This window comes from Montipora capricornis, chromosome 6 (assembly GCF_036669925.1).
Source record: "Montipora capricornis isolate CH-2021 chromosome 6, ASM3666992v2, whole genome shotgun sequence".
NCBI lineage: Eukaryota > Metazoa > Cnidaria > Anthozoa > Scleractinia > Acroporidae > Montipora > Montipora capricornis.
In genome coordinates, this window is record NC_090888.1 from 51,943,985 (window position 1) to 51,956,398 (window position 12,414).

At 38.7% G+C, this 12,414-nt stretch overlaps 2 protein-coding genes across 3 annotated transcripts in view; one reads left to right on the forward strand and one right to left on the reverse strand.

Moving 5' to 3' along the window:
* The window catches only part of LOC138052429 (F-box only protein 21-like), a 15,423-nt gene extending 8,863 nt beyond the window's left edge, over positions 1 to 6,560 (reverse strand). Inside the window, exons 1-3 of the mRNA XM_068898925.1 lie at positions 6,217 to 6,560; positions 4,129 to 4,417; positions 1,404 to 1,445 (exon numbers count right to left, since the gene is read on the reverse strand). Coding sequence (XP_068755026.1) covers positions 1,404 to 1,445; positions 4,129 to 4,417; positions 6,217 to 6,326 — 441 coding nt within the window. The 5' untranslated portion in view covers positions 6,327 to 6,560. The remainder of the gene's footprint in view (positions 1 to 1,403; positions 1,446 to 4,128; positions 4,418 to 6,216) is intronic.
* Positions 6,555 to 12,414, forward strand: part of LOC138052428 (ubiquitin carboxyl-terminal hydrolase 16-like) — a 27,600-nt gene continuing 21,740 nt past the window's right edge. The window contains exons 1-3 of one of the 2 annotated variants that reach the window (XM_068898923.1): positions 6,555 to 6,671; positions 10,713 to 10,801; positions 11,961 to 12,026. In XM_068898923.1, coding sequence (XP_068755024.1) covers positions 6,560 to 6,671; positions 10,713 to 10,801; positions 11,961 to 12,026 — 267 coding nt within the window. In that variant the 5' untranslated portion in view covers positions 6,555 to 6,559. The remainder of the gene's footprint in view (positions 6,672 to 10,712; positions 10,802 to 11,960; positions 12,027 to 12,414) is intronic. The other variant, XM_068898924.1, reaches the window with a different exon arrangement.

The window sequence follows — 12,414 nt, forward strand, 5'->3', positions numbered from 1 at the left end:
CCTATTCAGTAACCCAGGCCTTTTTGAGCTTCTTTCTGACTGCATATCCAATATCTTCCTCTCCACTTTCCAGAATTGCATTTTTGAGGAGATACCAGTCGGTTTTCTACCGAATTCTGCCTCGTGTTCTGTGGCTCCGTTCTGAGATGTTGCTCAACACTTTCTGCAAACTTTTTCCCAGTGACCACCTTTCAGTTTCTCTATGTTCCATTTCTTGATCTTCTTAACACTACATACTCTCTTAAGTCTTAGTTTGACCTTCATCATGACCAGATTATGATCAGAATCACAATCATCTCCTGGGTAGGCTGCAGCATTCTTCACACTGTTCCGATACCTCTGCTTCACTAAGATGTAATCAATCTGTACGTGCCGGATGTCCCCTGGGGCCTTCCATGTGTATCTTCGCCTCAAGTTGTGCTCAAAACAGGTATTAGTTATCATGAGCCTCCTGCGCTCGCAGAATTCGATTAGCATGTCTCCTCAGACATTTCTTCTTCCAAGTCCAAAACGGCCTGCAACCGAGCTATCACTTCCGTCTCCAACCACTGCGTTGAAATCTCCTAGCACTATCAGGTAGTCATTACCTTTCCAAGATTGAGCATTTCTCCGATATTACCATACATTTCTTCGACTTCTTCATCTATATGGTCGGCGGTAGGTATGCACACAACATCTACCATAATAAAAATTTCCACTGGATCGCCTCTTAGACAGAAGTGGCAATCATTAAACAGAGAAAAATCACAAGGAATACCGGTACCCTCTTTTCATAGAAGCTAAGTGACAATGTTAGACATAATAGAGAGCTTTAGATTCTAGTACGAGAACGACTACGAGTACGAGATAACAGAGAGGGCGCGCAAACCATCGTCATTTTGGCGGGAAAAACTTGATGCCGTCGTCATTTTAGTACGAGGTTTTGCAAAGTGTCGTCGAATCAAAACAAGTCAACAACACGGTAGCAGTTTTGGCTTTTTTTTGATGAGCAAGAAGGCTCAGTTACCAGCAATAAGAATAACTGAGCAACCTATACCGCTAACAAAGAGTAAGATTAAGCGTACGGGTTATAAATTTCCTTAGTATTTTCGCTAAAAACGGGCAGTCAAAACTCGTACTCGTTCTCGTCCTCGTCGTAGAATCTAAAGGTCCCTAATATTAACTTTTTAACAGTACCCTATCCTTGAATGAGAACATAATGCACATACCACAATGAATCAATTTTATCTACAAATTAAGCTCCCAATTTGAAATGTTCCTCAGTTATTGATCTTTAATAAGAATCTGACGAAGTAAAAACCAGAGTAGATTTGTTTTAAGATGTTTTCAAAACTACTGAAGGGAGGCATGAGTTTAATCTCGCATCTAATAATTATTGTTATAATTTATGCTTCTTCTCATACCTTTTTGTCTTGATGATTAGTTTGTCTCCACTGCTCTGATGCCTGCAAAATCCATTCAGGTAAAATAATAATAATTATTATTATTATACATTGATGTCATCAGCTCGATTTTGATTGGCTATATGCATGCAGCTAATTCTTGCTTGCTCTGTTTCTCTTACATCATACCTACAAACAATAGATCTTATATATGTAGAACTGACGTCATACCTACAAACAATAGTTTTATACAGGCATAAGTGACATCACCTAACACCCTAACCAGCAGAGAAGAGGAAAGAAGACTCCAACCGCAGAAACATTCTTTGATTTGCCACTCATCCAAAGAAATGGATGAGTCAGTCCTCTTGTCTTTACAAGTGCAGCCCAGGAATATGCATAATTAAACAATGAATGAGTTGCCAGTAATTTGGATCCATGCCTTATACGCAAAGGGTTCTGGGATCGCCAGGGGACAAACATTGCAAGTTGTTGTGAGAAAATGTACATGTATGGCGGAAAGTTATTCGACATCCAAAAAACGATCATGGAGAGAGATCAACGCTTTTTTTGACACAGTTTTATCAGAAATCGATTTGGGCAATGTTGTCATGTAGCAAGTGTAAGTTTTTGTTTGAATAACCGTGAAATATGAGACAAAATTTGCTGATTAACTTCCTTGCTTGCATAAAATTTGTTGTGAAACTGTCTCAAAGTATTACAAAATTAGGAATAAATCTGGAGGAAATGACTCAATAAAGCCTTTTCAGTTGTATTTACGTGTGTATGGGCTGGCTTTTGGCCTATTTCTAAACTCAGCAATTCGAATAATATTGGAAATATGCCTAGTGGTGATCCCGGTGATCCCCCGGGACTAAAGATCAGATCTACAGAGAACTAGTATATGACGATGACGCTTTTGTATTGGACAAAGTCATAGAGCTTGACAAGTTTGCTTAGATCCAGTGACTTTACATGCAGATGGTAGTTTGACAGAAGAAAAGGTTTGTTTACATGTAACAGCTGGGGCATATCAGATATGAATTCCCAGTGTTATCTAAATCCATTGAAACAGAGACTGCTGTATTCTATGGAAGAGGAGCATTAAAACAGCTGCCTCAAGGCAGAAGGAGATTGAAATGGTTTGCTTGAGCAGAATCATCATACATTAAAGTGATTGGACTCTTATAGAGTTTGTAGAAAATTGTAGTGGCTCGAAAACCGTTGGATTTTTCTCAATCAAACAAGAACTTAACCTGTGGGTTTCCTAATGTTTCTCATCGCTCATTTCATCCCTCCAAAGAGCAATAGCTCTTTAAAAAGAATTTCCATCTCCTCTGACAACGACTTCTCTCCTTTGAGGAGGTATATTTCCAGAAGCCATGATTCGTTTACGCAAGACTAATAAGAAAACAGCCTAATAACAAAACAGCCTAGACACGTACATACAACTAAAAGGGATTTATTGTTTTATTTCCTCCAGATTTGTACCTAATTTTGTAATATTTCAAGACCATGACCAGATGTTAATTTCACAATAAACAGCAATAAACCTTACGGATCCTCACTCGAGCAAGGTTAACCCGAGTAAATTTTATCTCATATTTCACGGTTATTCAAACAAAAACTTACATTTGCCATGTATCAAAATTGCCCAAATTGATTTCGGATAAATCTGCATCGGAAAAAGCGTTGATCTTTCTCTAAAATCATTTTTTGGACGTCAAAATAAGTTTCAGCGATACATTTTCTTATAGAAACTTGCAATGTTTGTCCCCTGGCGATCCCAGAACCCTATGCGTATAAACGGGGATGCAATTACTGGCAACTCTGCATTCATTATATTGGATTCGGTTTTCGCATGATAGCAATAATTATCAAGAAGGTCTCAGTTTGTGTTATTTGCCACAGCCTTCGGCTTCGGCAGATAACACAAGCTTTGGTCTTGATAATTATTGCTATCATGCTCAACCTCATCCAATAATATTATTGTTACTTATTTATGATGATGATGATAATAACCCTAATGTGAGCAATAATAGACTAGACTACAAAAGATGCAAATGAAACCAATTACATTATTTTATCTTACAAAATTGCTAAAATCATAAAAGCCTTCTTTGTTATCAAGGCTCACAATGGCTGGCATAGAATGGCCTGGTATTATTTTTAACTGATGTCCATGCAGAATCAACAGAAAACTTAAATTAGACTCTAGGAAGTATTTGAAGTGCCAAGAACAGACAAATCACAAACAATCACTGAGTACTAACGTCTTAATTGGTACAATTAAAAGACAAAAGACAAAAAATTAACAACAAAATCTATTGGAAGAAAGATTAAAGATCATGACATTACAATGACTTCAATACATCATCAACATCAATAATAATTGAAAATAATGTAAAGAAATAATAATATTAACATGAGTAGCAGGTATATAATTATGTAAAAGTTATGTAGGTGTGAAATTGTAAATAAATAAATAAATATTGAAACAAGGGAACCAGATGCAAATGAAAACCAAACAATAACAAATTCCTGGTATTACAAATATTTGAAAACAAACTCATGCTCTCTACAAAACAAAATAGGATGCACAAGTGAATAAGAATGATATGTATTAAGCATGTTTAAAAACACTATTGTAAGAAAGGGCTGTCACTAGGGGGCAGGGGAGCTGTCTAAGATGAGCATACATCAACATAAGCCCTTGATGCTTTCAGATCTAACAGAAGTCTCGTACCGTCATTGTTTCATCCCAACCAATAATTACACCTCTGTAATTCCAAAGCTTGTGTCGAATGACTTGACCGACATAGAATTTAATGTGTTTGGGCCTGGGAGTACGTGGCACTGTTGACATGCCAAAGTAACCATTCTTTGCTTGAAACTTTATCACTTCTTCAGCAGGGCATTCTCCATCGTCATCTTCCAATAGCAATCTTAATGAGCTTATCCAGTTGACAATCTTCTCTGGCCATTTCTGCCATTCAAACATGCTGCCACTAAATATGGTGAATGACTCTGAAATCCTATTTGGAGAATGGAGTAATTTCAACTATGGTAGTATTAGGTCCGCTTGCAATGGCTTTGCTACACATAACTGTGGACAAGTCACTCCACAAGAAAGCATAGATTAATCTCTTACCCCTTACTCACTTTCTCCCTTCCCTAGCATGTCAGACCATTTAACTGGTCAATGGCAAAAGCCCTAGAGCAAAAAGGTTCACACCATGATTGCCTACTCAACAGCTAATTGTCCTCTTAAACACTTTCACTTCTAAAGAGTACAGATTTTACTAAATATTGATATGTCTAATGCCACACACGTTTCCTTGTCATGGGCAAAACATTCAGGGGTTTCTCATTTCCAGAAAAAGTTCAAGAAAATGTAGTAATTTGATGGAGATTATTCACCAATTCTACACTCACTGGTTGCCATTTTTCTTCTAAAGGATTGAATGAACTCAGTGTACAGTTAACAAACTTATCAGTCATTAATGTCCCACAACTGAGCGGGCGAGAGGTGTGGAGGTTACCTCTCAGATGACATCAAAGACTGTTTTGCATTTTAAGTTTTAGTCCCCATTTACACGAGCAATTTTACCTTGACAAGTTTACATACTTGTCAATTTTTATTGCTTGTGTAGATGATCAACAAGTTTTCCTTTACAATTTTCCATTGACAAGATTTCCTTGTTCATGTAGATGATCAGCAAGTTTTCCTTGACAAGTTTCGGTTATGCCCGCAATGCCTTGCAGTCAGTGGAGTACTTACGAAAAGTTGGTCCCAGTCTAGTGTCAAGCGAAAAACAAAATGGCTCCCGTCAAAACAAGAGACTGGGCACTAAAAATCAATAATATCCCTGTCACATTTTCCTTGTTGTCCGTCTACACGAGCAAATTTCTGACTTGACAATTTTTCCTTGTCAAGGAGAGGCTAGCACGCCAGATGCCAGATTTTCCTTGTCAAGGAAAAATTGCTCGTGTAAATGGGGCTTCAAAAGAATTTCACAATGCAAAGCAGGTTGTGGCATGATGATCTCAGGAACAGTCCCAGGCCTCACACTCATTGTAGCTCCGCCATGCCACAACCTCTGGTTTTGGTATTGTGAAATGAAGTGAAAATAGTATAATATTATTGTTACAGGTGAATACATGTTGATTTATCTCACAAAGAAAAATATTTAAGGTTAGGGTCAGGAGCAGTTTAAATTCATTATGCTTGTACAATGCTCCAGTTACAACTGTATGGTATTAAACAGAGATCAAGACTATAATATCTGTTTTATGTAGAGTCTGCAAATTGCCTGGGAAGCAAAAGCAATTTTGGGCAGCTTGGATCAGTTATGTGCACCTCAACACAGGTAGCGGAAATTTAGAGCAAATCGGAACAAATACCTCTGAGTTCCCTTCCTCTTCTCAAAATTTTGTGGTAGAATCGAACGAGACTGACTTTTCCAAGGGTAATGATAAATTGTGCACTAGGGTGGAGAATTAAGCAATTTCTTTCTGTGGGACTGGGGGTGGGGAATTTACAGCAAAGCATCAAAGTTAAAAAAAAAATGCACATCTTTAGGCCACTTCTGAGAATTAAAGTAGCCATGAGACCACCCAGAGAGCGTGGCTTTGCCATTGAATAGATTTTAATCAATTCACACTGTACCTTTTTCACGGGTCAGCAACATCAAGCAGTTCTGCAGTACTCAAAGGGGGGCTCAGGAAAAATGTGTACAAACCACAATTTGTACATGTGTACATGTCGATGATACACGTAGCTATCAAGAAGATAATATAAAACTAACTGCATGGAGTCTTTTCAAACACTTACTGTTTAATTAGCTCAGCCCTCTCGTTCGTAGATGGAGAAGTCCACTGGCAGATCAAATACTGCAGTGGCACTGCTAAAAGCAAAAGAAGAAATTGGAGCCCGCGAGGCATTATTGCAGTTTCAATAAATGCTCAGTACTTCCCCAGACTCTTCCAGTTGCTAAGACATTTTGCCTCGCTGTTTAATAGGGAAACGTGTCGAAACGTGAAGCAGTTGACAACCGTCCTCTTATAATGCCCTGCCTGCAAAATTCTTTGTTTTCAACGAATGGATAACCTCCACGACTGCAAACATCCAAGGGGAATCGTTCTCGTCACCAGACTTCGAATGGGCAGAAATTTGCATGAGCCTGCATTACATCCGTTCCAACATGGGGAAAAGGAAGAAGAACTCTAGAAAAGGAAAGAGAAATTCTCGGGGAAGCGAAGACATTAATGACGAAAATGGCGACGGAGGTGACTCAGTTATGCTATATTTTAAATTTCCTCTATACTTCTCAACAATTTTTCTATGTGAAAGGTTATCGTACTTGACGCGGACTGCATGCGGACTAGACATGAAATGAAAGTTGAGAAGGGGCCTTGCCATTTAAGTTTAATATCGATGTTGTGGTTTAAGTTTTTTTTGGTTTAAGATTCTTCAAACCAGTCCAATTTTGATTTTTCTTTCTCTAATAGCATTATCATAATCTGAAACAAAGGACAATCAAATTGAACTGGTTTAAATAATTTTGAACCAGGAAAAAAATTGAACCACGAAATCGACACCCCACCAATGGATTAGGTTTAGTTACCACAAATTTAACCCTCCCAAAAAGAAGATCAAAGTGCCAAAACGATACCCTCACCCCCCACCAATTATTTCTTGGAAGTAAGCCATGTTTTCCTCTTCCCTTAAAAAATGTAGGGACGGTTTTTGCCATAACCCTCAGAAAGAACCACTAGATCGAAGGGTGGGGATTGGCTCTCTACCCCTCAGAAACTTATGTCATCCACATGGGAAGGGGGAGTGGGAGTGTGGGTGGATATTAAATGGAATGGCCCAAGATAAGGGCTGTTGCTTGTAAGGCAGAGAAAAACAGCCCTGAAATCCATGACCACGCAGTTGTGGTACACTTGCTCTACCATGTACTACTGTATCAGGCTAATGCTTGCAAGTTGCTTATCAAACTTTCAGAATCTTTCCAACTTTCAAGTTGCAATTGGTTAGCTACCATAAATATATATAGGGGGCAATACATGTAATTCATTACAGGATGCATGACCACATTCAAGACCAGTGGAAGTACTGGCTCATTTGGCTCGGCAGTCGATGAAAGAATGAATCTTAGATATTGGCCGGGGTCTGTTATACTGGTGGCTTGTTTGGCTCTGAATTCTTTAGTTTAGGTCTTAGGATTAAGGATGAAATAACTGGGCCAAGTATTGACTAGGGGAGGAATATTTGTCATGCATTCATTTGTATCTTTAATTTCTTAATGAAGAGAACAAGACTTTTAAATTTGAAAAAAGACATGTTTCGGCAACTCCAGTGCCATCATCAGTTTGTGGATGGAATAACAATGATGTACAATATATAGCGGAAAATTAGAATAACAATGGTGGGATACAACAACTGATTTACAAAGAGAGATTAAGATTTACATGAAACAATTGTTGATTTAGGGAGGGTTTCTCCCAATGAATGTGCAATGCCTCCTTGATTTTTAATTGTGTCCGTGTTGTTGCTTGATCTATGACAACAAAGCATTCGCTCAAACAAAGTGCCCGACACCCAGGTGACTCCTGTAAATGCTTAAAAATGTGAGAGGCCTTATCCATATTTAAGTGCTCGTTTATATGTGTGCAAATGTGTCAGGAAGTCTCGCCAACATAGCAGGCACTGCAGCCTGCCCAACTAAATCTATAAACAACGCATGATTTGAGCTCTTTAGGGAAGCGAGAAGCTTGAGAAGCTCTCTGTAAAGGAAGACAAGGCCGCTCTTGATGTCACTTTCTTACGCAATTGTCAATCTCTAAATGTGTTTCCCAAATATGTTTGCTTCAATCTACCGAATGTTAGCCAGCTCGATACCATTGCTATTCGCAAAAGGCTTCTGAGGAGTGTCACATCGAATAGGTCGAAGGAACACAGAAAACTCACCATCGCCAAGGCAAAACTTATTGGCTGGCTGAAAGAACGCCTGAACGGACTAGACTTCTACGTACTTCAGACAAGTCTGCGTGGCACCATCAAGGATAATACGCGCAAGCTCGCCTTAGTGCACAAAAAGAAACTACAAAATCTCACCCGCAACACTGTTCTTCCTTTCTCGGCCAATGACGTGGTTATGAATTTGTCCGCGTACTCGCCGACTGATGAGGAGCTCGATATCCTGAAATTTGGTCTCTCACGCTCCATATACCCTCCGAAAGTCAACAAAAGCGATGTATATGTAGCGTTTGAGCAGATACACTATCTAGCGTCCAAGAAAATCAAGAACAAGAACTTATATAAATCCGGACAATTGGTATCAGAGCTCTCTCATCTTTGTCACTCGTATGTTTCTTCGTATCAACCATCACCCAGAGATCTCAAGAAGCATACAGGTGTAAGGTGTTAAAAAATCTACGCAAGAATAAGGATATTGTTCTCCTGAAACCCGACAAAGGAAATGGTGTTGTAATTCTGGACCGCAGGGACTACGATGTTGGAATCCAAAATATCATACAGGATTGCTCGAAATTTAAACCACTCCCACAAGACCCAACCTTACAGAGGGAAGGTGAACTGCAACGCCTACTAAGAAAGGTCAATAAGAAGGGACACTTTGAGGATGATGACGATAGCAGAATCTATCCTAAAGGATCAAACCCGGCTCGAATTTATGGCCTCCCCAAGATGCACAAACCACGGCAGCAGGGTGCGGTCCCTCCCTTCCGGCCGATCGTCTCTTTCATCGGGGCCAACAATTACAATCTGGCCAAGTACCTGTGTAATTTATCGACACCCCTCATTCCCGCTGAGTTCTGTGTTGAGGATTCATACTCTTTCATTAATGAAATCCAAAAACTGTCAATGCACAACGAGTTCATGGTGTTGTTTGATGTGGAAAGCCTTTTCACGAACATTCCTCTAGAGGAAAGTATAGATTTAGCTGTTAGTTACATCACTCAGTATACCAATACCACTTTTTCAACTAAGGAGCTTAAAGATCTTTTTCACATAGCCACAGCCCAATCTCATTTTTCTTTCAACGGTTCTTTTTGTGATCAAATTGATGGGGTAGCTATGGGGTCCCCCCTCGCACCAGTATTAACCAATCTTTTTATGGGTCATCACGAGAGGGAGTGGTTACAAAATTTCGGCCTTACGGAGGTTTTATTCTACCGACCGTACGTCGACGACACCTTTTGTCTATTTCACTCTGAAGCCGATGCGGTACAGTTTTTTCATTACCTTAACAGCAGGCATATAAATATACGGTTCACCATGGAAAAGGAATCTGAAAACAGGTTGCCTTTTTTAGATGTCCTCATTGACGACAATCAGATCCCTGTTCTCACCACGGTGTTTCGCAAATCCACCTTTACTGGCCTCCTTATGAATTTCACTTGCTTTACATCATACTTGTATAAGTTAGGCTTATAATTAGAACTGTTATAGATAGAGCGTACAAGATTAATAGTACTTGGCTAGGATTCCATCAAGAAACAACTAAGATAAGGGACTTTTTACTCAAAAATTCTTATCCATCACACTTTGTCGACAAGGCTATTAATTCCACTATCAATAAGTTTTTTCAGTTTAACAGGCAAAATGGCAACAACAGCCCAGAGTGCTCCTACGTTACCTTACGTGGGCAAATTTTCTGCTATTGCACAAAAGCGGATTCGCAGAACCATTCAGCGTTTTTGTGACAACAGCTTTAATAATTATCAAGCTAGTGGTTTCTTCGTTCAAAATCGGCTCTTTGTTTAGCGTGAAAGACCTTATCCCTAAAGAGCTCAAATCATGCGTTATAGATTTAGTTGTGCAGGCTGCGGTGCCTGCTATGTTGGCGAGACTTCCCGACAAATTTGCACACACATAAACGAGCACTTAAATATGGATACGGCCTCTCACGTTTTTAAGCATTTACAGGAGTCACCTTGGGTATCGGTCACTTTGTTCGTGCGAATGCTTTGTTGTCATAGATCAAGCAACAACACGGACACAATTAAAATCAAGGAGGCATTGCACAGTCATTGGGAGGAACCCTCCCTAAATCAACAATTGTTTCATGTAAATCTTAATCTCTCTTTGTAATCAGTTGTTGTATCACACCATTGTTATTCTAATTTTCCGCTATATATTGTACATCATTGTTATTCCATCCACAAACTGATGATGGCACAGGAGTTGCCGAAACATGTCTTTTTTCAAATGTAAAAGTCTTGTTCTCTTCATTAAGATTGTTACAAAATTGTTGCTTTTACGTCCTTATCTTTAATTTCACTTGTTATTATCATTGTCAGATGTAAAAAGGTGCCCACATATTGCAAAATCAGTTAAGATTCAAAACTTGCAGAAAAAAGTTCCTCACACTACACTGGGACAGTGTGTGGTGAGTAGTTTTGTTTTTTTTTAAATCTCTCTTCTTCTTTTTTTTTTGTGGGAGGCGCAGTGGCCTCATGGTTAGTGTGCTCGACTCCTGAGCGAATGGTCTGGGTTCGGGTTCAGGCCGGGAACATTGTGTTGTGTTCTTGGGCAAGACACTTTACTCCCACGGTGCCTCTCTCCACCCAGGTGTATAAATGGGTACCGGCAAAATGCTGGGGGTAACCCTGCAATGGACTGGCGTCCCATCCAGGGGGGAGTAGAAATACTCCTAGTCACTTCATGCCATGGAAACCGGGATAAGCACCGGCCTGATGGGCCACTTGGCGCGTATGCAGACTTCACCTCTCCTTTTTTGCACTGAATCGTTCGAAATCAGTGGACTTTTTAGATAATACATAAACTTTAATAACTATCAAACAAAGCTACATGTATAAAGTATTAACACTATATAAGGTCATCATCAGTGAGAATAAAAGGCCATCTGCTAATTGCAAATTTTATAACTACATAGTATCAAGTACTGTAACTCCTGTTAGTTCCACTACGTAACAATGAATTTTGTCTGTTTAAACTAGCTTTCCATTGTTGAATCATTACACCTTCCAAAATTCTGTACTTGTAGTAACTTTGAGCTGTGCAAAGTATGTGCAAGCTAAAAGAATGTACTGATTGTAAGGGGTTGACCAATAGATAATGGGTCATTACATGTACATGGCATGGAATGTTCGTCAATGCGGCCTCTAAATTCCTCATGGTCTCACCAATTTAAAGTAACTGTCACTGCAAGAACAGTCTTACTACTTCATAGACCACATATGAATGTTGAGTTGAATTAAATCAAATTGAAGCAAAACAAGTGAAATATTATTTTTGATCTTGATGATAAAGAAAAACTGGAGTAAGTACTCAGAGAAAAAAAACTAAATAAATATCAATGTTATTGACATACACTGTAGCTGCCAAAATATTATAACCCAAAATCTTGGAAGCAAACCTGGAATGCAATGGTAGTAATTCTGCTCTTGCCCGTGGGGCCAATCTGGGGACGGTCTCTCCCCAACCAATATTTTTATACTTACATTTAACTACAATAATTATTATTAAATCCTACAGTGTATATACATTTGAGTTTCCTGTATCATGTAGTATAATTGTCATCTTAGGACTGTGGAGAGTTAGATTCCTCTGATGAACTAGGAATCTGTATTTGTCTTTTCTGCGGAAATCAGGTAATATGAATTTTCTGAGTTAGATTGTAATTTTAATAAAAATATTTTAACAATTTTTATTATTATTCACCAAAGGCAAGGTGAATATCAGTGAAAGAAAACCAAGACGAAGTTGAGGTTTTTATTCACCGATATTCACCAAGCTTCAGGTGAATAATAATTATTCACAGGTCTCAGTGATTATTTGACAGATATGCATGTTCTTTAAAACAATTAACTTCTTCATTTGTCACATCGAAAAAAAGGCTTATGACCATGAATTATTTTAATTTTTAAAAACTGCTTAATTAATTGTCGTGTAATATAATTACCTCGAGTGCAACCAATCGACCCAGAGAATTTTCAATAATCACCTATGTAATTATATGTACATGTATACCAAATAAAA